The 25618-nt window shown below is 33.3% G+C and overlaps 2 protein-coding genes across 3 annotated transcripts; one reads left to right on the forward strand and one right to left on the reverse strand.

Moving 5' to 3' along the window:
* LOC146913552 (uncharacterized) lies at positions 1-25163 on the forward strand. Of its 2 annotated transcripts, none has more exons than XM_085716741.1 (4): positions 1-67; positions 435-669; positions 953-1282; positions 24795-25163. In XM_085716741.1, the coding sequence occupies exons 1-4, from the start codon at positions 23-25 to the stop codon at positions 25049-25051; spliced, it is 867 nt and encodes a 288-aa protein (XP_085572867.1). In that variant the 5' UTR covers positions 1-22; the 3' UTR covers positions 25052-25163. The 2 variants fall into 2 exon arrangements, with proteins under 2 accessions (XP_085572867.1, XP_085572866.1); XM_085716740.1 differs by lacking the exon at positions 24795-25163 and adding an exon at positions 1570-1996.
* On the reverse strand, positions 12104-15439 carry LOC146913553 (uncharacterized). The gene has a single exon (XM_085716739.1). It carries the CDS (start codon positions 15346-15348, stop codon positions 14101-14103), a length of 1248 nt encoding a protein of 415 aa, XP_085572865.1. The 5' UTR covers positions 15349-15439; the 3' UTR covers positions 12104-14100.
* Positions 25164-25618: the final 455 nt, after the last annotated feature.

Raw genomic sequence — 25618 nt, forward strand, 5'->3', positions numbered from 1 at the left:
CTCATCAAGAGTAAACAAAATCATGTGGGCTTTACTCTCATCCCAAATGATATCTCACTCATCAAGAGTAAACAAACTCTTTTTGTTTTCTTTGCTCCGTTTTTCTCTTTACTTAAGTTTGTAGGAAATGAGAATAACTAAATAATTCACCTCGTTTTAATTTGTGCTTTTGCTTTTTTTTAAAATGTTGTATTTCTTCTCTTATTCATGTATCCTTTGATTTGTCTTCTTTACCTTCTTTTTTACTTGCTTATTTTCTTCACTACTAGTAGCATTTTGAAAATAGAAGGAAAAAAAATCATTTTTCTAAAGTTAAAGCTTTTCTTTTTATCGCGAGTTCACTAAACTTGAAAAATGATGGTTATGGTTTCTCTTTAGACTTGAAAATTTCCCTTCCATCTCAACTTACATCATCATCTTCTACTCCCCTTCAGGGTCATGTTGGTAACAATGAGGCTGAAAAGTCCAAAACACCCTTTGGGATTTCGAACCCTCTGGTGATCCAACCTAATGAGAGCATGGTCAAAAACAATGGAGGGAATTTTAGGAACACTAAGCCTTCCAAAGCTCATTGGAAACCATCTGAAGATGCTAAGCTTAAACAACTTATCGCTGATCATGGTGCTAAAAATTGGAACAACATTGCTGAACAACTAGAAGGAAGAACAGGTTTGATCCTACACAACATGACACATTTTTATTTATTAAATTTTAAAAAAATTTACTAATTTATTTTTTAACGAAATGTTTTTTTTAATATTGTTAATAATTAATTTTTAATTTAATTTTTTTACAAAAATAAGTATTTAAAAAATTGAACATTTTCAAGCGGTACGTTTAGTATTTTTATTAAAATTGCATAAGTATTTTATTTTGATTAGACATTTCTTTAATTTCGATATTTATTTGTAATTTAACATTTAATTTTTTTTTGTGATAATGGTAATTGCAGGGAAAAGCTGTAGATTAAGGTGGCTTAATCAGCTAGATCCTAGCATCAAAAGAGAACCTTTAAGTAAGGAAGAAGAGGAGATGCTTTTGCAGCTTCATACACTTCATGGTACCAAATGGGCACACATTTGCAAACACTTTCCTGGAAGGACAGACAATGCACTGAAAAATCATTATCATGTGATCAAGGCTAGGAGGCAAAGGGAACTACTATCATCTATTGCAAGAAAGGAAAAGCTAACATATGAAATCCCAGCAAAATTTGCCATCACAAGTCCCATTGATGAATCCAATCTCAACCTCACTAGGCCTTTACCTAGTTATCAAATGGGTATACTTTGAATCCTTTATTTTATCTTATCAAACAATTTTAAATATTGGTCCGCGGCTAGAACAATAATTGCAATATCATTTTTTTTATGTCTTTGCATCTTTGATTGATGCTGTATCGGCCTCATTTAACAACGATTCTCATTTAAACCTTTAAATTGCTTGAAAATTTTGTTATCTTCTCTCATGTCTTAGTTTATGTTAAATATCATATACAGTATTAATTTACTTGACATATGATATATTTTTGACCATGTTGTTGATTTTTTTATTGTGTTATATATTTAGGTTTACCTCAAAAAAGAATGGCAGAAGCTGAATTTGCCAAAACTTGCAGTGCTATGAGAGAGCTTGACAATGTGAACCAAATGGAAAAGCTTAAGATTGCAGACCAATCCAATCATTCAGATTCAAACTCAGAAGGTTCATCATCTGAGTCAGCTGCAACAAACAGGAACAATGGATTAATTTTGAGGGACAGTGAAAATGTGGGAGATATGATTAAGATGCCATTTTTTGACTTTCTTGGAGTAGGTGATACATAGGGAACTTTTTGTTGATGTATTAGAGAATTGAAGAGGGGGAATAAAAGGAATAAAAGGGTGTAATGGGGAATAAAAGGACACATTGATGTTGTAGGTTCTATCCTGACTTACACATAATGTGAGTTTGGTTTTTCAGTAATAATAAAATAAATTCGAATGGTTAATTTGAATTTTTTTTTAAGTTAAAATGAAATATATTAACCAACTATCTTAGTCTTTCTAGCACAAGAAGTGCTAAAAGAGAACTTAGGAAATGAAATATCTGATTCTATAAAATGTACTATATTAAAAAAAAGTTAATGTGAAATCAATTGTAGTGGAAAATTTTTCAACTTCTAGTTTTTAATAGAAAAATAAATCTAATCGAGATACTGGAAAAAAAATCTGATAAAAAACATTCAAACACGTCAAAACTAATTCACCACCTTACTCGATGTCATTTGGAATGACGCTGATCATACTTCAACAAGCATTGGGAGGACATCAATAGATGCATGGCAGCAATGGCAGGAGGTTTATAAACAACCCTCACTATCGGTTGTGCAACCCAGGCAAAATAGAGAGCAAGGTAACAACTCAGTTTGGGAGAAACCGCGCGAGACATGGTTGAAGTGCAATGTGGATGCCGCGTTCCATGACTGTAACCATATTACATCTTTTGCGTGTTGTGTTAGAGACTCCCGTGGACAATTTATTCGGGCTCAAACGAAATGGCAGAGGGAAAATATGTCAGTTTTGGAGGGGGAGGCATTAGCCTTACTCGATGCCATTCACTTTTCTGAGGGGAATAGATGGGACCAGGTTGTCTTCGAGTCGAACTCAGCTACTCTATTGCAAGCTCTATCGTCTTCAAGCCATGGTGATTCAGAGTTCTATGCTATTGTTTCTAGTATTATTTATCGGTTATCTTTACATTCCAACTTCGTGGTGAAGTTTGTTAGGAGACAAGCGATCATGGTTGCTCATACTTTAGCTAGGGCGGTCTGTTCTTGGGCTAGTCACCGTATTTTTTATTCTTATCCTTCTTGTATTGAACATTGGTTGATTAATGATAATAGTTAAATTTGCTTTGGTCAAAAAAAAAAATCACCACCTTTAAAATTAATTTTTTAAGGAACCTTTAAAATTAATTTTGACTTTTTAAAAGGTGGAAATAAACATACACTAAATGATATTGAAGTAAAAGGTAAAACAGGTGAAATTAGCATAGGGAATAACTCCAAAAGAATTAGTGTCCTATAATCCCTAAAAAAAAAAATAGTGCGATATAAGTTAATATCATGAGGGATTATGAATTTTAGATACATTTAATATTAAAATGTGATTTTACATGTGGGACTAACCCTACCTATTCGATCAACAACAACGATCAAACCTTAAACTCATTAAGTAGGATTGATATCATGGATCAAATTACGATATAATATTCTATCATAAACCATATTTAAATCAATTTACTAACATGTTTTTTTAAAATGTTATGTAAATTATTTAGTTTTTTTATTAAGGTATAGGATGTCTATCGCTTCGTATTTTTATTTTTATTTTATACTTTTTAAATTATTTAGTGTGTAAAAAAAGTATGCATTAAATTAAAGTTGACCATTTATTTAGTATGTGAATTAATTTTAGTATAATATCTGAAAATATTTATTGCTATAATTTATATTAGTAAAAAATATATACTTTAAAAGGTATAAAATAAAATAGTATAATTTATAATATTACAAGGAAAACCGGTTGTTTTCCAAGTATATAAATTAAAGTAAATATAGGAAATTAAATAAAATGAAATAAAGAATTATATTTTATAAAAGCTAAGTAAAACATAATTCTTTAGTTCATTTCTTAGTCAAGGTAATTAAAATATTACAAGGAAAACAACCGTTGCGGCTAAAGCAAACCTTCTGAGAGAAACTTCAAGGACAAGAGCCTAATATAAGGGAAAGAAAATAAAAGAGGCGTGAAGCGGATTCCTAGGGATGGTAATGGGTACCCTATGGGTAGGGTATTACAATGCCCTTCCCCGTACATGCGTTTGTAAAAAATATTCGTACATGAGCCCGTATCTTCGTGGGAAACTAACTTTAGTACCCTTCTCCATGCCCTATGGACACCTAGGTGCTTATATCCGCACCAATTACCTGCACGTTAACTATGAAAAGACAATAAAAATATCACAATTGAAATAAAACTGTGGTTCAGAAAATTTCAAATCAACTCATAAAATAGTACGGATAGTAGTATTTAACAAAATAAAAAAAACATCCAAAACATCCTTCAAAAATTGTATACCAGCAAAAGGGATCAGTTAATGTATTAAGTAGTTTTTAGGTTTAGGATTAGGCTTAAATAGCTAAATTAATTAATTATACACCAAAAATAAACAAATTATTTATCATATTATATAAATATGTATAAAAACAATTTTTTTATATATAAATATGTATATGCGGGTTGTGGGGTTGGGCAGTATAGTACCCTTACCCGTACCCATACCCATTTAAATATGTGGGTAATACTGGGACCCAAGCCCGGACCCATGAAAGTGGAGTTTTACCCTATCCATTGTGGGTATTTTTTGCGGGTACCCATCGAGCCTAAGTCCAATTGCCATCCCCGCGGATTCCTTTGGACCTCGACCCAAAAAAAGAGCTGATGTCACAACCATTTTAAGCAGGGAGATATGGGTGCAACACAAAGGACCCGAAGTCAGAAAAGTCTACGATGGATCCGCCGTAAATTCTACTGAATTACGGTCAATAAACCATGATCGCCAAGTGTGAAACTAGGGGTGGGAATAGGTCAGGCCTAGTTGAAAAAAAATTAAAGCATAAGTCTAGTGTATTAGCTTTTTCAAACACTTTATTTTAAGTCTGGTCTAACCTCTTTAAAAACCTGACTTGACCTATTAACCAGTCTAAAAGTCTAATTTCTACTAAAATAAATTAAATAGAGCATTTGACCTATTTTAAAAAAAGAAAATACTAAGAAGCATATATTTCTTAAAAGGTTAATAAATTAATGAAATTTTGTAAAACATGTACATCCATTATATTGCATGTATATCTAATAAAATTTTATAAAACTTGTACATCCATTTTGTAGAGGCTAATATGCTTGTATTGCATAGATTTGATCTATTGCCTTTTATTTCTGTTGCTAATAGGGTTCCTTACTTTATAATTTGAAATAAGATGAGAATGACAATAGTAAAAGATTAAGAGGATGATACCCAAAAGTATGTGTAGTCGTTGGAATTGAAATCATAGAGTATTAAAAGAGTTTTGTAACTCATTAGAAACCTCAAATTGTAAAAAAAAAATTGCAAATATATGAATAAATTGTGGTATTAAAAATTTGAAGGAACCAAATATTTATTAATATAAAGGAGTATATATTACATATATATGTGTCGGCCTGGTAGACCTTGTAGGCTTTTATATATGCCTTAGTCTAGCCTATTTAAATTAATGAGCTTTATAAAAAGCTTAAGCCTAATCTAGTTAATAAATGAGTTATTTGTGGTTGTCATAGTACATACTTTACATATTATTTGGATCTATTGCAATTCGTTACGGTTCTATATGGATACGGTATCTGTACATGCCGCTAAAGTCTGTTTACATGCTTTAGTGTCATTGAGTGGGAACCATTCGGTTGGTCATTTCTTGTTGTCAGATGTCCCTCTCCTTGACTCCTTCTCTATTGTTGTGCGCCACAGAAGAATCAAGGACATTTTTTCGGTGCATTGGAAGGCTCCGTCTCCCCCTTGGCTAAAGGTTAATACGGATGGGTCCGTCGTTGGTAATCATGCGGCTTGCGGCAGTTTATTCCATGATCATTTAGGTACTTTTCTTGGTGCTTTTGCTTGTAATTTGGGAGACGCTACTGTTTTTTCTTCGGAGATTTGGGGATTTATGTTTGCTCCGAAGTTTGCTGGCAAAAATGGATGGAGACATGTTTGGTTAGAGAGTGATTTTACTAGTGCTCTGATGGCTTTTGAACAGCCCTCTGTGGTTCCGATTCTGCTTCGTAATCACTGGCATAATGCATGTAGTCTTGGTGTGCAGGTAGTTTCGTCCTACATTTATAGACAAGGTAACTGTTGCTGATAGGTTAGCTAAATTGGGGCGCACAGTTCATTGGTCAGTTTGGCTGACTGTCTTACCGCCAGTGTTGGGCTCTGATTTCTTTTGGTACATATGTGGTCTGCCTAATTACAGATTCCCCTAATCTATTGTTTTTATTTCTTGCATTTTTTAGGGTTTTGGCCTAGTCCCGTCCCCCCCCCCCCCCCCCTCTCGTATATACTTTTTCCCCCTTTTTTAATAATATTTTGATTTTGGCGGCATAGGATGGAGGTTCTCCAGGGTGCCAACCTAGTTGGGATGTCCGTGTTTCCTCTTGATTCATGTCCTTTCTCTTGGCTTATCCAGAAGAAAAAAATGAGCTAGGCCTAGTAATAGGCCCCTGACGGGTGGTGTGACCTATTTCCTCCCATATTTGAAACCAAATATGCCAAATGATCACGTAGATAGTCACACTTGTTCCTTAGGGACAATTGTCCAGGTGAAGGGTTGACAACCAAAATAATATATTCATTTCTTAGTAATAATAAATATGAATTACTAGTAAGAATATGAATAAAATAAGAATTGCTAGAAGTGTGTTCTCTAAAATAGTCACACTTGTCCCTTAGGTTGTCCAGATGAAAGGGTAGACAACCAAAATAATATATTCATTTCTTAGTAATAATAAATATGAATTACTAGTAAGAATATGAATAAAATAAGAATTGCTAGAAGTTTGTTCTCTAAAATGTTGTAAATCTTTTCGTCTCAGATTCAATGAATAATACACTTATGTCATCATATGGGGGTCTATTCCGAAATTCAACGTCAAATTTCCTTGGAGCCTTAGCCATAAACCTTGGTATCAATTCCGCCTTTAACTCTGAACTCATTGGTGCTACGGTAGCTATTGAAATTGCTCATTGTATGAATTCACGAAACTTATGGCTTGAGACTGATTACATGCTAGTTTTTTTTGTCTTTCAAGTTTTCTAAGATCGTCCCAAGGCAACTCCAAAACAGATGGGACAACTGCCTGTATTTATTGTCCTCTTTTAATTTCAATATCACTCATATTCATAGAGAAGGCAACACTTGTTCTGATCAGTTAGCTAACATTGGTTTATCTTTATCTTCTCACTTTTAGTTTACTCAGCCGCTTTCTCAAATTGTGCCAGACTTCTCTAAGAATAAATTAGGTCTTCCTAATTTTAGATTTTGTTAGATCCTAGGAGGTTTTTGTTTGTCCCCCCCCCCCCCCCCCCCCCCCCCCCTCACTTTTGTTTGTTCTTGTTTTGCTTCTTTTTTTTCCTTGATTATCATAAGGGGTTGTAGCTACTGCTACAATTTCCTTTATCTTTAAAGAAAAAAACTCATCATATGACATCCAACTTTTATCATAACCTCATATATATAATAGATAATTAGTTTTTTTTCTTCACTATATATTAAATAAATATTTAAATTTATAGGATAATATAATCTTAATGAAATATAATCAAAATGTGTTGTGCTTTTTTTTAAAGCAAAAAGGTTTGTCCTAGGGGGACAGTGACCATAATATATTAAAAAGAGAAATAATTACAAAGAAGGGGGGCTAAACCTGACCCTCAAAACATTAATAGAACCTGAAATTTGGAAGACCTAATCTATTTCTACCTAAGTCTCCCAATATTTCTGTAGGGGCATAGTCCCACCAAGTGAAATTAACCACAATTAAACCTAAATTGACTAGCTTATCTGCACAATGATTACCTTCTCTAAAGATGTGAGTAATCACAAAATGCATATTACTAATCATAAGCAAGCAATTATCCCATCTATTCTTTAATTTCCAGGAAACAATGTTGGATGACTTGATTGCAAAGGAAGCTAGCATAGAATCAGTTTCAATCCATAAATTGCTCCAATTCCTCCTATATGCAAATTCAATAGCTAAAATGACACCAAGAATTTCAGCAAAAACAACATTAGCCACTCCAATGTTATAAGCAAAGTATCCTATACTTTCCCATATGCAGTTTCTAAATATACCACCACAGGCTGCAATACCAGTAGACCCCAAGGCTGCACCATCAGTATTGCATTTTATCCATGATTGTAATGGTGGTTGCCATAAAACTTCAATGGTTCTAGGGGCTCTAGAGTAAAGAAAGTTAAAATTGAAAGCTTTGAGCAAAACAAAGTCAGGAATTGAGTTTGATGTGGTTAATGTGGTTAAGTTGCCTGAAATAGAGGTATTGGCAATGTTCATGTTTATCGAAGCTCTAGTGTTAGGATTGGTGTTGTTGAATCTAATATTGTTTCTACAAAACCAGATAGCATTTAAAGTATTAATGACTGCAGAAGCAATCACTAACTTACCTTGGGGACTCCACCCTCTCTTGAAAATATCAATGATGGTTAGCACAAAAGATAATTTGATATTTAGGTTGATTACATTGTTGAGCCGATTCGACAAAGACATAGAGAAGGAACATTGAAGACAAAGTTGCTTTGTAGTTTCAGATTGCTTTCCACATAAGTTACACAATCATGGGAAAGATAAGCCTTTGAGTTGAAGGTTATCATCTGTTGGCATCTTGTCATGGATCATTATCCAAACATGAAAATATTTAGAAGGAGGAATTGCTGAGTTCCAAATTATCTTGGACCAATCTTTTAATGATAATTCTCCTGAAGAGGAATCTTTCCAGATAAACTTAGCCTCCAAGGAATTGTAACTTTACTTAGCTGGTTCATTAAAGATTGATAGGCTACCTGAAGTTCCATACGAACATGCAATTGAGAATTGATAATATAATCATTCACTTTGGATTGTAAATTGTGATGCAAGTTCTGCGGTATTTGAAACAAATCAACAAGAGGGGTTCCACACTAATCACGAGTCAAGAAATTGATCTTCTGGCCATCACCAAGAAGTCATCTACAGTTATTCAAAACGTGATAAGCTTGAGTTTTTGATGCCACTCCATACATAAGAGAAAATATGGTAGCCTGTGAACTTGTTATTTATAAGAACTCTACTTCTCAAAAAAGATGCCCATTAATTTTCTGATTGTAACATTTTCCAGCATATATTGAGATTGGTTGCTTCATTTAATTTGGAAAGTGATCTGATACCAAGACCCCCTTCATCCAGAGGTGTACAAATTGTTTTCCATGCTATAGTTATCAGTTTCTTGTTGTGCAAGTCACCAGACCAAATAAAGTTTCTCAGGTATGTCTCTTGCGCTTTGATTAAGCTTGATGGTCAAGAATAGATAGTGATTGAATAAATTAACATACTATGAACAACACTTTTCACCAGTTGAATTCTGCTAGCAAATGTTAGCAATGAAGCTTTCCAAGAAGCAAGCTTCACTTTGATTCTATATATAATAGGTTGGAAGTAATAGGATTTAGGTTTACCCTCAAAGATGGGCACCCCTAAATAAAGGAAAGGCATGGTTCTAATGCTAAAACCAAAATTCTCAGCAATTTGAGTCAACCTAGCATTTGTGATTGAACCAACAAAAATTGTTGACTTGTAAAGATTGATGATATGACCTGAAGCCTGTGCATATCTTTGAAAGAACTGTGATAGAGTTTGAATATTTGCAGCAGTTCCCTTACAAAATAACATTACATCATCTGCATATAATATTTGAGAAGCAATTGGAGCTGATCTAGTACCTTTTATCAGTTTCAACTGTCCATCATTGACCAATTTGGTGAGACCCCTGCTTAAAACTTCCTCAGCCAAGCAAAGTAACAAAGGTGATAAAGGATCACCTTGTCTGACACCTCTCTTGCAAGCAAAGTAACCTTCCTGCTTACCATTGATAGATATAGAAAGCCTAGCTGAATGTAATATGGTGTGGATCCAATTACAAAAAAGCTCATTAAAACCAAAAGCTTTTAAGAACTTAGCAAAAAATTCCTGTCTATTGTGTTAAAAGCTTTTGCAATATCAATCTTGATTGCCAAATTTCCACCAAAAGATTTATTATGCAACATATTAATGGCTTCTGAGGTCAAACAAATGCACTCTTTAATTTGGCTGCCCTTGATGAATCCCCTTTGTTCTTTTGATATGATCTCTGGAAGTACTTGTGCTAATCTATCTGCAAGAATCTTTGACAGGATTTTAAACTTGAAATTGGCCATTGCAATTGGCCTATACTAGCCAATGGTATAAGCATTAGGTATTTTAGGAATAAACACCACTGTGTTGGAGTTAAAGGTTGGCATGATCCAATTATTTGTGAAGAATTGAAGAACAACATTACAAACATCTTCTTTGATTATACTCTAGTAAGTCTGAAAGAAAAAAGCTCCAAATCAATCAGGCCCTGGAGCACTATCTTTATTCATTGCAAACACTGCATTGTGCTCATTATTTGAAGGCAACATAGTTAGCAATTTCTTGATATCCTCAGTCACCAAAGATGGAATGACTTCTTCAATGATCCCATCATCTTAAACCACATTCTCACTTGAAAAAAGACTAGTAAAGTGTGAAACAACTTGATTTGCAATTTGAACTAGTCAGTATTGATAGTGTCATCAACTCTGAGAGTGTTAATTTTCTTGTAGGCTTGTTTGATCTTGGCTATTCTATGAAAATAAGTAAGTGTTTCTGTCTCCCTCACTATGCCATTTGATTCATGTTGTTTCACACCGATAAGCTTCTTCCATGTTTAGACCAGCTTCTAGTTCAATCTTTTCATCTTTTTCTTGTTTCATAAGAATGTCACTGTAGCCAGTATTTCTTATTGCTTCTTGAATAGAGTCTAACTTTTGAACTGAGTTTTTCACATGAATGTGAATGTTTCCAGAAATATTTTTATCCCAAGTTTTTAGTTCACCAATGAGTAGTTTAAGCTATTGACTTAAGATCTGCATGGGTGAACCAAAAATTTGCTTGTTCCAAACCGAATTTATAAAACTGGAACAATCATTGTGGTAAGACCACATTTCCAAAAATTTAAAGTTAGAAATGTACCTGATGTTCTGGAATTTGATCTCCAATAATAGAGGAAAATGATCTGATCTGAATCTAGTGAGTGTGGAGTAGTAAATAAATAAACAGACATTGAGCAAATTCTGATTAGAAATCACTCTATCTAATCTCTTTTCTGTATGGTGTACACCACCTCTTCCATTGGACCAAGTGTAGATGCTTCCTCTGGTGGGCAGATGAATCAAATTATGTGAATCAGACCAATTTAGAAACCCTGCCATTGGTAACTTAGCAGGCAAGAAATTCCCTCTGTACTCATGGGCACCACAAATAGTGTTAAAGTCACCTATGTATGACCAAGGCATGTTGTAACTGTTAGGAACAGAAGACAAAGCTTGCCACAATGACCTTCTTTTAATGTAACTTGTGGAAGCATAAACCACTGAAAAACAAAAATCATTTCCATTGTCATTTATAGTGAGTGAAACATGCTGATCATCCACCAAGACAACAATAGGGTCAATGTGTTTTAAACATAAACACCAAGGGTTTGGATCATTAGGGCTTCTATTATTTATTGCAAACATTTTAAAGTTAAGTATGTTGAACCATTAAGATCTAAAAAACTATGAGGTCATTCATCAAACTTATGACCAGTTTTTCCTTCACAAATTCACCTTCTTGAATTGTAGGAAGAGATCCCACTAAGTATAAACATTTGTTTCTTTTGTTGTCTTTAATAGGAAGGTCAATGAAATGAAATTATTGTTGGGCTATGAAGCACGGATACAGACACGGACACTGACACGCCGACACAGTTAATAATTTAAAAAATCACATAATTCAATGTAATTACAAGTGTCAGTGTCATGTCACTGTCGGACATAACATGTGTCCGACACCGGGTCACGCCTAATCAAAGGAGTGTTCGTGCTTCATAACTGTGGGGTAATAAATTTTGTTGTCTTTAGTAGTTATTATGGGTAATAAACATCTAAATCTGGTGATGTTAGTTGTTATTATGATCAAACACTGTAACAATGCGGTGGTATCACAATGGAGAGAAAGAAAACGCAGAGAGAGAAACAAAGGGATGAACTGAACAACAAAAATTGGAAAAATATGGTGTTGAACATCCATGATAGTTAATATGGACCTTCACAATCTAATGGTTCTGGACACTTATGCACGGTAGGAGACTGATACGACCCAATTCGAGTAGGGATCACACTCCAGAAATTAAGAGAGAAAACTAGAGATAAAAGAAAGGAAATTCATTATATTTTTCATTGATTCTAATTCATGAGACATACAATACTTATATAGACTTGTGCATACACATAGTAAGATAACTACAACGGCTACACAATAGCATTGCTTAGTAACTAACTAATAGAATATGCCTAAAAGGTCCTTTATAGATTAAGATGAGTCATACTACCTTCTAGAACTAAGTGAGTCACCACATTTATATTCCTTATTCTAGATATCCTATCATTACCGACCCCTTCAAGATCAACCTTGTCCTCAAGGTTGTGCAATTTGCTCATGGAACCAATTTTTTCCTGGATCCCATACCTTGAATGGTGACCAACTAGCTGATGCAGAGGTGCTGAGATATCCACTGGGATCCCACTGTTGTTCTCTTCCACTCCTAAAAAACAATACAAATTGCTTTTGCACCATTTTAATCAACTCTGCCTTGGTGTCATCGTTGATTTTTTCAACATTCCCCAAATTTTTCTGTTGCTGCCCAATATTAAAATGACAAGAAATAGAAAATTTTCTGAAATAATTTTGGCCAATTGCCCCAAAACTGATTGGACAGTCAACAGCTCCAACCATGGTGCATTCAATGTTGTGAAGCCAAGCCTTCAAAACTTCAATGGCATTGTTAGCAAAAGAAGCGTGTAACAAATCCCAATTTTCCATTCCATAATTTTCAGTTGACAACACAGCTAAATGGATCTCATAGCTGTCAATTTTAGTAACAACCAATGCATTGCCAAGACAATGTCCAGTATCAAATGTGTGAATTGCATCAGCAAGATCTTTATGGTTATATGCAAAGCCTTGCAATCCCCCAAAAGCTAGATAAATAAGTCTTTCAAATTTCCAAGAGCTCTTATCATGAGACCTTACAAGTGGTGCATGCTTTATGTGATTACAAATCAACATATCTAGTCCAATGTACTCAACCATAAAAGATTGCTTAGAATTAAGTGCAGCTATATGATCTCTAATGTTATCACTCTTGGGCCAAACACCAAAGTCAATATCACAATCACTAATATCCTCCCCAAAATTGACAACAAGAAGTTGATAGCATATACCTTGAGAACCATGATAGAGCACAGGGAATTCATAATAACTACAAGCATCACAACCATATGGGTTACATAGAAAAGTGGACAAGCCAACAATGTCAAAAATTATCTCATTTGATCCATCTACAACACATGCTGAGTCCCCTATTCCAACAAGTGGGTACCCCTTTCTCATTATAATTTGAATATGCCTGTTGCTCATCAATAGAGGAATTTGTTTGGCTCCAAACATGCCGTTGCAAGGCAGAATACCAATAACGAGTAAGTCATGGCAAATGGGAGTGTTGGGCTTAACAATGGTTGTAACAATAATTTCAAAAGGAAGAATAATAAGCCTTGAATAACATCCTGAGATAAGAGTATTGCTTACACTGATCCTATCATCACCAACCTTTCTAAAATTGGTCTGAATAAGAATTATCTGCTCCTCTTCCTTTTCACTGCAATGTGGAACGGACAATTTCGACCAAGACAACACAACTGACGACAATATTTGAACGACAACCCAAACCAATGATTCCGACAGATGATTCAAGCTGTCAAGACTCGTGATAATATCCACAGATATTTCAGTGATGACAACAAGAAAGCTAATAATATCAATATCAAAAGTTGGGTCAGGAACTTTCATGCTTGTTGGTAGAGCCATGATTCTAGCACCAATTAAGGTAGATGGAAAATGCATATTGTTCAAATCATCAACATTGACATCAACTGATACAACATTATCCAAGGAGAGTAGGTATGACTCTAATGATGAACTCCCAAACATAGTAACAAATATTTCCAAGATTTGAAAGAGGTTAGGTCTGATTGGCATTATAGAAAACATGTAGTAGGTGTTGGAATAAAAGATGGGTGGAAGGGTTATTTTAACAAACAGGTGGTGGCCTAACACTGAGAATCCAGTGTTGGTATATTCGTTTGATTCACCTTCCGAAACCCAGGAACTCACCAACATTGAGTATGGAAATCATAATACTACAAGTAAGCAATGGAAGAAAAATTGCATGAGCAACAATTGCTTCATCTCTAGTTGAGTCATTCCAACACATTGTAAGAGCTAGAGAAACAAATGGAATTTCAGAATTGAGGATGAAATGCGATGGGTTCTCAAATACGATTTCCGATAAAGACCGATGTGCTGAGTTGAGCAGACCTGAAGTAACAGAATCTGATGGTGAGTCAGTACCTGTAACAACACTTCCGTCAGGTGGTTTCGGTGGCAGCAGCGGGGGAAATTGCAAATCCGGTGGTTTGGGCGGTGGTAGTAGCTTTGACGGCGCCGGAGGTAGAGTTGGAGTCGGAGCTATGAGAATATCCGGCGGCTTTGGTGGCAAGGACGACGGTGGAAGTAGAGCAGAGATCGGCGATTGTGGTTGCTGCGCTAGGAAAAAATCTGATGCTTTTGGTGGCGGATCTGGTGATTTCAGCGTCGATTGCGGTGCCGGAGACGTGTTGATGTTAAGTAGCTTCAGCGCCGACTCCGATGGCTTCACAGATGTTTGACAATTACTTTGAATTTCGGATTTCCTCACTCCGGTAATAGCTGCGATGGTACTGGGTATTTCACGAACTCCATCTGCTGCTTCAATTTCATCTGTGGAAGCGTATTCCAAAATTGTTGCATCTTTGTTGTTTGAAATGGTAGTGACAGAATCAACCACATCGAGAGTGATGGGAGGCTTCTCAAAAAGATTTGAGCATGGTGGGGAATTGAGATTGTGCTCACTTGCGATGTCAGTTACGACATCAACAACACAATCGTCAACTCGGGAAGGCTTCACCTCCAACTTTGACGATTCACATGCTTCCTCTGTTTCCTCATGTAACACCGGTAAGAGATGACGCCATTCAGGCTTGAAACGCCACAAAAGAGCAGTGGTAAAAGTGTCCCAATCGGATTGTGGGTGACGGTGAGACCACCAAAGCCACCATTTGAGAGCTTCACCGCGCATGGCCAGTGCAGCCACCATCATCTTTGCAATCTCGGATTTTCCGGTTGCCCTGAAATAACTTTCAGTACAGAGGATCCACCAGTAGGCATCTTCGTTGCTACCGTCGAAAATGGAAAACATCTTCGTTGTGTATGGTGTGTAAGGGTTGGATAATGGCGATGGATTATGTATGGTCGGGACAGTGGAGTAAAAAGGGTGAGTGTAAAGGGGTTTTTCCATGGAAGGTGAAGTTCAAGAATGAAAGCACCAAATGATACGACCCAATTCAAGTAGGGATCACACTCCAGACATTAAGAGAGAAAACTAGAGATAAAAGAAAGGAAATTCATTATATTTTTCATTGATTCTAATTCATGAGACATACAATGCTTATATAGACTTGTGCATACACATAGTAAGATAACTACAACGGCTACACAATAGCATTGCTTAGTAACTAACTAATAGAATATGCCTAAAAGGTCCTTTCTAGATTAAGATGAGTCATACTACCTTCTAGAACTAAGTGAGTCACCACATTTATATTCCTTATTCTAGATATCCTATCAGAGACCTATCAAGGTCTCTCACCGTAGACAATGATATAGTTTTCCCCTTCTGCTTTGGTTTCCTTTTTTCTTCTTTTGAAAGCAAAAGCAGTTTTCAATTTGCACAAAAAATCAAACATGTTTTAGTTTTCCTCAAACCCCGAGAAACATAACAAGAAATGTTCAGTGATGCTGACAATCCACACGGGCGGTTCTTGAATTGCATGAACATGACACACACTAATGTGTTTGTTTTGTTAAATAGATAAACCATACACTTTTCTTGTATTCAATTTTACTATATTAGTCCCTCAAAAAATTCGACTATATTAGTACTTTCTGAAATAAGAACTATAAAATAAGAGAACCACTTGATATTAAATAGTAAGTTTTTATATTACACCAAACTCATCAATTGATATGTAATTGGTTTCTAAATTGATGTATGCCGATCTTTATAAAATCTTTTCAAATATGATATCATTTTAACGTGGAATTTTTTTTTATCTCCTAGTACACCTCTCGTGTTATAAAATAAAAGTAAGCAATACTAACAAAAAGTGAAGAGAAATAGACACCCTCATAAATAGTAAGCAATGCTCTTATTCCATCATTCTTACCACAAAATCAATTTTGAAGATGATAGACATTACATTTTACTCTCTTATACGAGTTTTTAGAGGGAACACTCTTATACGATCTTATCGATTTTCAGTACAACTTAAAAAAAAAAATCGAACTTAAAACCTAACAACATTCGAATGAGATTATTTGAGTCTCTTCAACTTAATAATCGTTTTTTCTTTGGTGATGGATATGTGTTGTACGTGTGCGTGTGGTATTATTGCTTTTACATGAATGGAAGGAGCTTTTGCATAAATGGAAGGTTAAAAGGCGTGGTTGAAGCGCGTGTTATTGTGGCAACAAATACGTTTTTGCCCAATATTTTTTAATTGAAATAATAAAATAAATCAACGTCAAACCTCTAAATTATTTTTTAATCAATTTGTTTACTTTTAATTAAATTTTAGTCTACGCTTTCAAAAAAAATATTAAAAAGTAGTCATCATAGACCACAATTACGTCTATAAAAGCGTGGTACTCTCATCCGAAATGATATCTCACTCATCAAGAGTAAAGAAAATCATGTGGGCTTTACTCTCATCCCAAATGATATCTCACTCATCAAGAATAAACAAAATCTTTTTGTTTCTTTGCTCCGTTTTTCTGTTTACTTAAGTTTGTAGGAAACGAGAATACTAAATAAAACACCTCGTTTTAATTTATGCTTTTGCTTTTTTTTTTTAAAATGTTGTCTTTCTTCTCTTATTCATGTGACTCAGTTTTTATTTTTTATTATTGTATCCTTTGATTTGTCTTTCTTTACCTTCTTTTTTACTTGCTTATTTTCTTCACTACTAGTAGCATTTTGAAAATAGAAGAAAAAAGAAATCATTTTTCTAAAGTTAAAGCTTTTCTTTTTATCGCCATGAGTTCACTAAACTTGAAAAATGATGGTTATGGTTTCTTTTTAGACTTGAAAATTTCCCTTCCATGTCAACTTACATCATCATCTTCTACTCCCCTTCAGGGTCATGTTGGTAACAATGAGGCTGAAAAGTCCAAAATACCCTTTGGGATTTCGAACCCTCCGGTGATCCAACCTAATGAGAGCATGGTCCAAAACCATGGAGGAAATTTTAGGAACACTAAGCCTTTCAAAGCTCATTGGAAACCATCTGAAATGCTAAGCTTAAACAACTTATCGCTGATCATGGGGCTAAAAATTGGAACAACATTGCTGAACAACTACAAGGAAGAACAGGTTTGATCCTACACAACATAACACATTTTTATTTATTAAATTTTAAAAATTTTACTAAATTATTGTTTAACGAAATGGTTTTTTTTATATTGTTAATAATTAATTTTTAATTTAATTTTTTTACAAAAATAAATATTTAAAAAATTGAACATTTCGTTTAGTATTTTTATTAAAATTGCATAAGTATTGTATTTTGATTAGACATTTCTTTAATTTCGCTATTTATTTGTAATTTAACATTTAGGGTTTGTTTGGATGATCAAAGAAAGTAAAAGGAAAGAAAAAGTAAGGAAAGATTAAATGAGGAAAGAAAAAGAATAGAAAGTGAGGGGATTGTTTTGATTGTTTGGTATAAAAGAAAGTGGAATAGAAAGTTGAAGGAAAGAAAGATCCATATTTATTAATTGACATAAATACCCTTGAAGACAATTATATATATAAAGCATAAACATATTGTGGTTAGGTGTGAGTAGTCCAATTGTATGCCATAGAAAAATGAAAGAGTGAGTTGATAAAATAAAGAGGAGACAACAAACGAATATAGCTATAACCTATAAAAAAAAAATGAATAGTAAAAAGTAAATAAAAAACAATTTAAGTTGGGGGCGTTTTAGACTTTTCACATAAAAAATGGTTGTTTCTCAATCTTTCCCTCCTCAGCAGCGCAGAAAGGTTTTTAGGCATGGGTCCCACATTACTTTCTTTCCTTTTTAATTGTTCCCTTGAACCAAACTATGGAACAATATTTGGTTTCCGTGCTTTCCATCCACAATCAATCTTTTCTTCCTCAATCTTGCGAACCAAACAAAGCCTTAGAGTAAAATTACGTCTAAATGATATCTCACATCAAGAGTAAACCGAACCATGTGGCTCTACTCTTTTTGTTTTCTTTGCTTAGTTCTTCTCTTTTCTTAAGTTTGTAGGAAATGAGAATAACTAAATAAAACACCTCTTTTTAATTTGTGCTTTAGTTTTTTTTTAAATGTTGTCTTTCTTGTCTTATTCATGCGACTCATTTTGTATTTTTTATTTTATCCTTTGATTTGTCTTTCTTTACCTTCTTTTTTACTTGCTTATTTTCTTCACAACTAATAGCATTTTGAAAATAGAAGAAAAAAATCTCATTTTTCTAAAGTTAAAGCATCTTTTTTTTTTTTTTTTTATCACCATGAGTTCACTAAACTTGAACAATGATGGTTATGGTTTGTCTTTGGACTTGAAAATTTCCCTTCCATCTCAACTTCCATCATCATCTTCTACTCGCCTTCAGGGTCATGTTGGTAACAATGGTTTTGAAAAGTCCAAAATACCCTTTGGGATTTTGAGTCATGGTGATATCAACGAGTCTAAAAAGTCCAAAATACCCTTTGGGATTTCGAACCCTTTGATGATCCAACCTAATGAGAACGTGGTCCAAAACAATGGAGGGAGTTTTAGGAACACTAAGTTTCCAAAGCTCACTGGAAACCATTTAAACAGATAAACCATACGCTTTTCTTGTATTCAATTTTACTATATTAGTCCCTCAAAAAATTCGACTATATTAGTACTTTCTAAAATAAGAATTATAAAACAAGAGAACCACTTGATATTAAATAGTTTTTATATTACACCAAACTCATCAATTGATATGTAAATTGGTTTCTAAATTGATGTATGTCGATCTTTATAAAATCTTTTCAAATATCATTGTAACGTGGAAATTTTTTTAGCTCCTAGTACACCTCTCATGTTATAAAAATAGTAAGCAATACTAACAAAAAGTGAAGAGAAATAGATATAATATTTAGGTACCATATTTTACAACATCATACGCATATCTATTTAGCTTGAGGCTAAATATTTAGGTACCATATTTTACAACATCATACGCATGTCTATTTAGCTTGAGGCTAAATGTAGAAATATCCTCCAATTATGAATACTCCTATTCCATTATTCTTACCACAAAATCAATTTCGAAAATGACAGACATTATATTTTACTCTTATACGATTTTACTGAGGGAACACTCTTATACGATCTTATTAATTTTCAAAACAACTTAAAAAAAAAAAATCGAACTTAAATCCTAACAACATTTGAATGAGATTATTTGAGTCTCTTCAACTTAATAATTGTTTTTTCTTTGGTGATGGATATGTGTTGGATATGTGCGCGTGGTATTATTGAAGCTACTACTTTGAGCTTTTACATGAATGGAAGGAGCTTTTTCATGAATGGAAGGTTAAAGCGCGTGGTTGAAGGGCGTGTGATTGTGGCAACAAATACGTTTTTGTCCAATAATTTTTAATTTAAATAATAAAAATAAGGGAAAATTATAAAGACCTCCCTTAAAGTTTGCTAAAATGTCACTCATACCCCCTCTAATTTTTAACATAACACAAACCTCCCCTACTTTATATTTTGGGTGACAAACACCACCCTTCCAATCTAACACCGTCAGTCGTCCGTTAAAATGTCACATACCTCATTTCCAACATCATAGCACATGAATTTGAGTAAAGCCATTGTTCTACATTTCTGAGCTTTATTCTTTAACATAATATGAGATAAAGGAATAAACAATGATTTGTCATGAGAAATAATTCGGATCAAAATTTTAACTTTGAAAAAAATTGATAATTATCTTCTTTAAAAAAAGTGATAATTATCTAAGAATAAAATCTAATTTATTTATCTAATTGTAATGTGAGAAAACTAATGTTTTGCATAGTTATAGAAAACCTTCTTGTGAATAAGTGACACGGTCACAGCAGAAGAAGTAAGTGGTTTAACCATAAATTACCGAAACAATTACGCCGAAACCATAAGATTGCAAGGAAAGATGGAATAGTGACTGAATAAAATAATAGTAATGGATGAATCGATAGAAACCACACATCAATATAGAGATAACTAGACAATGAGAAAGGAAGAATGACGAGAATCCGTGAACACGAACATAACAGGTTTCGTGTGGTTTCTCTGGAAATTATTCTAAAAAGAAATTAAAGAATATGCAACGGCAGTTTAGTAGATTTAACGCCAGGGGAGGTTGCTGATGTTTATAAAAATAGAGGGGGTGTTAGTTGCATTTAGATAAACCTTAGGGGAGGTTTTTATAATTTTCCCTAAAAATAAATCAACGTCAAACCTACTAATTGATTTTTTAATCAAATTTTATACTTTTAATTAAATGTTAGTCTTCGCTTTCAAAAAAATTATTAAATATTTGTCTGTACATACCATAATTACGTCTATAAAAGCGCAATACTCTCATCCCAAATGATATCTCATTTTTCTAAAGTTAAAGCTTTTTTTTTTTTTTATCACCATGAGTTCATTAAACTTGAACAATGATGGTTATGGTTTGTCTTTGGACTTGAAAATTTCTCTTCCATCATCATCTTCTACTCGCCTTCAGGGTCATGTTGGTAACAATGGTTTTGAAAAGTTCAAAATACCCTTTGGGATTTCGAGTCATGGTGGAATCAATGAGTCTGAAAAGTCCAAAATACCCTTTGGGATTTCAAACCCTCTGGTGATCCAACCTAATGAGAGCATGGTCCAAAAAAATGGGGGGAGTTTTAGGAACACTAACCTTTCCAAAGCTCATTGGAAACCATCTGAAGATGATAAACTTAAACAACTTATCGCTGACCATGGTGCTAAAGATTGGAACAACATTGCTGAAAAACTACAAGGAAGATCAGGTCTGATCCTACACTACCTAACAAATTTTTATTTATCAAAATTTCAATAAGATTATTAATTTATTTTTTAACCAAATTGTTTTTTTTAATATTGTTAATAATTTATATTGAATTTATTTATTTTTTACAAAAATAAATATTCAAAAAACTGAACATTTTCAAGCCGTACGCTTAGTATTTTCATTAAAATTGCATAAGTATTGTATTTTGATTATAAATTTCTTTAATTTCAATATTTGTTTGTAATTTAACATTAAGTTTAGTTTTTTTTTTGTGATAATGGTAATTGCAGGGAAAATTTGTATATTAAGGTGGCTTAATCAACTAGATCCTAGCATCAAAAGAGAACCTTTAAGTAAGGAAGAAGAGGAGATGCTTTTGCAGCTTCATACACTTCATGGTAACAAATGGGCACACATTTGCAAACATTTTCCTGGAAGGACAGACAATGCACTAAAGAATAATTTCCATGTGATCAAGGCTAGCAGGCAAAGGGAACTACTATCATCTATTGCAAGAAAGGAAAAGCTAACATATGAAATCCCAGCAAAATTTGCCATCACAAGCCCCATTGATGAATCCAATCTCAACCGCACTAGGCCTTTACCTAGTTCTCAAATGGGTATACTTTGAATCCTTTATTTTATCTTATCAAGCAATTTTAAATATTGGTGCGCGGCTAGAACAATTATTGCAATATCATATTTTTTTTTTTTTTTATGTCTTTGCATCTTTGATTGAAGCTGCATCGGCCTCATTTAACAACGATTCTCATTTAAACCTTTAAATTGCTTGAAAATTTTGTTACCTTCTCTCATGTCTTAGTTTATGTTAAATATCATATATTAATTTACTTGACATATGATATATATATATATATATATATATATATATATATATATATATATATATATATATATATATATATGGCTTAATTGCATGTTTGGTCCCTTATGTTTATTTTAGTTTTCAAGTTGGTCCCTTACGTTTTGAAAGTTTCAAGTTGGTCTCTTACGTTTTAAAAATTTTCAAGTTGGTCCCTTACGTTTTGAAAGTTTCAAGTTAGTCCCTTATGTTTATTTTAGTTTTCAAGTTGGTCCCTTAAGTTTATTTTAGTTTTCAAGTCGGTCCAAAACATAAGGGACCAACTTGAAAACTAAAATAAACATATGGGACCAACTTGAAAACTAAAATAAACATAAGGGACCAACTTGAAAACTAAAATAAACATAAGGGACTAACTTGAAACTTTCAAAACGTAAGGGACCAACTTGAAAACTAAAATAAACATAAGGGACCAACTTGAAACTTTCAAAACGTAAGGGACCAACTTGAAAACTAAAATAAACATAAGGGACCAAACATGCAATTAAGCCTATATATATATATGGGGTTTGCTACAATAGACCCACCCTTTTTCATGAAGGTCTATTTTAGCAAGCTGCACCTTTTTCCTTAGACATAAATACCCATGATTTTGCTTTTTGAGAAAAAGAAAAGGAAGGGACAATTGTGTAATTCAGTCTTAATCATTAATGTTTTATTTTTGTTCTCTTCTCTCTTTCATTGTCTCTTTTACTGTTCCCTTGTTCTTCCTCCCGTTTTCCCATTCTCTCACTGTTGATTCTTAGGTAATAATGAATCAATCAATCATTGAAAAATGAAGAACCTTACACTCTTAATCTTGCTTCTTTGTTATAGGCACATACCTCTGTTTAGCTTCAAAGAATTTGGAAAAATGAAGTAGTTTTTGGATCTCTTCATTCATCCGTTAACAACAAAAACCATATTTAACTTGTGTGGATCCTGAAACTCATATTAAAAAATGCACAAAATTTCTTCTTTTTTATTCCTTTCTTATTGTTTCCCTTGTTTTTTTTTATACTTAAGACAGTTTGATTCTAAAAATTGGATCAGGGTCTGTTAAAGTTTCGAAATTTTTGTTATGGATTCAACTGGGTTTTAAGGAATATAGTTAATTTCTTCCGTGAATTTTGTTTCTGGCGATAGTGATTAATAAAAAATTACGAATGGCAGTTCATGAAACTGGCAACAAGAATAGAAAAAGGAACCTGAACGAGGGAGAGAATGAAACAGAGGGAGAAGAAGAAAAAAGGCAATAAAAAACATTAATGATTTCAGTCAAAAGAAAAACAAAAACATTAATGATTAAAACAGAATTACACTATTGTCCCTTCCTTTTCTCTTTCTCAAAGAGCAAAATCATGGGTATTTATGTCTAACGAAAAAGGTGCACTATGCTAAAATAGACCTTCATAAAAAATGGTGGGTCTATTGTAGCAAACCCCTATATGTATATATATATATATATATATATATATATATATATATATATATATATATATATATATATATATATATATATATAGGGGGCTGTTAACTTGCACCCATCTAAAAACACTAAGGTGCAAGTTAACAAGCTGCACCTACTTGTACTTTACTAAAACACTATTTTGTCTCTATTAAACTTTATTTTAATTAAAAGGACATTTTTGTAAATAGCATAAATAATATTTTTTATAATAGAAAAACATGGGTGTTTTGGTAAATAACTAGTAGGTGCTGCTTGTTAACTTGCACCTACTTGTACTTTACTAAAACACCATTTTGTCTCTATTAAACTTTATTTTAATTAATAGGACATTTTTGTAAATAGCATAAATAATATTTGTTTATAATAGAAAAACATGGGTGTTTTAGTAAATAACTAGTAGGTGCAGCTTATTAACTTGCACCTTAGTGTTTTTAGGTGGGTGCAAGTTAACAGCCCCCATATATGAGACAGGATCCGTTGACACCTGTGTCAACGGATTCGTTGACACCAAATCTCAACCGTACATTATATTTAATCAAAGGCTCACAATAGTTTCTAAATTAACTCAGTGTGTGCACCCTTTCTCTCAATCTCACACTATTATGGTTTTCAACCATTCAAAAACTCAGATTGCATACATGATGCATCATGATTTATTCTTGTTCACATCTCCATATATTCTCTCTTGGTTAATTCCTCAAATTGAATTGCTGCCAATTCCTGGTGTACAAACAAAAAATCAAGAGTTATCTATCCCATCCCATATGGATTGCAATTTTCATGAGATCGATCCCAATTTGAGGAAGCTAGTGAAACTAGGGTAATTTAGATAAGTTTTTTTTACTACCGAAGGGATTTTTGGTATCGAAATTGAAACAAGTGAGAAAAAACATCATTTCGAGGAATCTGATTTTGAATTTTAGCATATGATTTGTTTCAATTGATCACATAGAAAACCATTTAATTAATAACATAGAAAACCCTTTAAATTAAATTAAGTAGAAACGTGATTTCATGGAACTTTGGTGTGTGTTGATGGCAGATGGAGTATAAAAACAAGTTGCAATCAGATGAGTTGCTGGAAAAAATCACACAAATTAATTTAGCAAATAATTACTAACCATTAGATTAAATAAAATAAACGGCTCAGATTTGGTGTCAACGAATCCATTGACACCTGGTGTCAACGGATCCTGACTATATATATATATATATATATATATATATATATATATATATATATGACCATATTGTTGATTTTTTTTATTGTGTTATATTTTTAGGCTTACTTCAAAAAAGAATGGTAGAAGCTGAATTTGCCAAAGCTTGCAGTGCTATGAGAGAGCTTGACAATGTGTACCAGATGGAAAAGCTTAAGATTGCGGATCAATCCAATCTTTCAGATTCAAACTTAGAAGGTTCAACATCTGAGTCAGCTGCAACAAACATGAACAATGGATCAATTTTGGGGGATAGTGAAAATGTGGGAGATAATATTAAGATGTCATTTTTTGACTTTCTTGGAGTAGGTGATACATAGGGAACTTTTTGTTGAAGTAGTAGGGAATTGATGAGGGGAATAAAAGGAATAAAAAGGTGTAATGGGGAATGAAAGGACACATTGATGTTGTAGGTTCTATCCTGACTTACACATAATGTGAGTTTGGTTTTTCAGTAATAATAAAATAAATTGTAGTGGCGAAGTTTTCAACTTCTAGTTTTAATACAAAATAAAATCTAATCGAGATACCGGAAAAAAAATCTAATCAAAAACATCCAAGCAAGTCAAAACAAATTCCCCACCTTTAAATATTTGTTTTTATAAGGAACCTTTAAAATTAATTTTGTCTCTTTAAAATGTGGAAATAAACATACACTAAATGATACTGTGTCATATAATCCCTAAAAAAATCAGTGTGATATAAGTTAATATCAAGAGGGGTTATGAATTTAGATGCATTCAATATTAAAATGTGATTTCACATGTGGGACCAACCCTATATATTAGATGAACAACAACTATCAAACCTCGATCCCATTAAATAGGATTTATATTATGGATCAAATTACGATATAATATTCTATCATAAACTATATTTAAATCAAT

Source organism: Medicago sativa, chromosome 6 (genome assembly GCF_051527215.1).
Source record: "Medicago sativa cultivar Bolivia chromosome 6, Bolivia_mono, whole genome shotgun sequence".
Taxonomy (NCBI): Eukaryota; Viridiplantae; Streptophyta; class Magnoliopsida; order Fabales; family Fabaceae; genus Medicago; species Medicago sativa.

Coding starts and splice junctions, on each gene's coding strand:
- LOC146913552 (XM_085716741.1), top strand. CDS start 23: ATGTGGGCTTTACTCTCATCCCAAATGATATCTCACTCATCAAGA. Junction 68..434: donor TGATATCTCACTCATCAAGA/GTAAACAAACTC, acceptor ACTCCCCTTCAG/GGTCATGTTGGTAACAATGA. Junction 670..952: donor ACAACTAGAAGGAAGAACAG/GTTTGATCCTAC, acceptor TGGTAATTGCAG/GGAAAAGCTGTAGATTAAGG.
- LOC146913553 (XM_085716739.1), bottom strand. CDS start 15,348: ATGGAAAAACCCCTTTACACTCACCCTTTTTACTCCACTGTCCCGACC.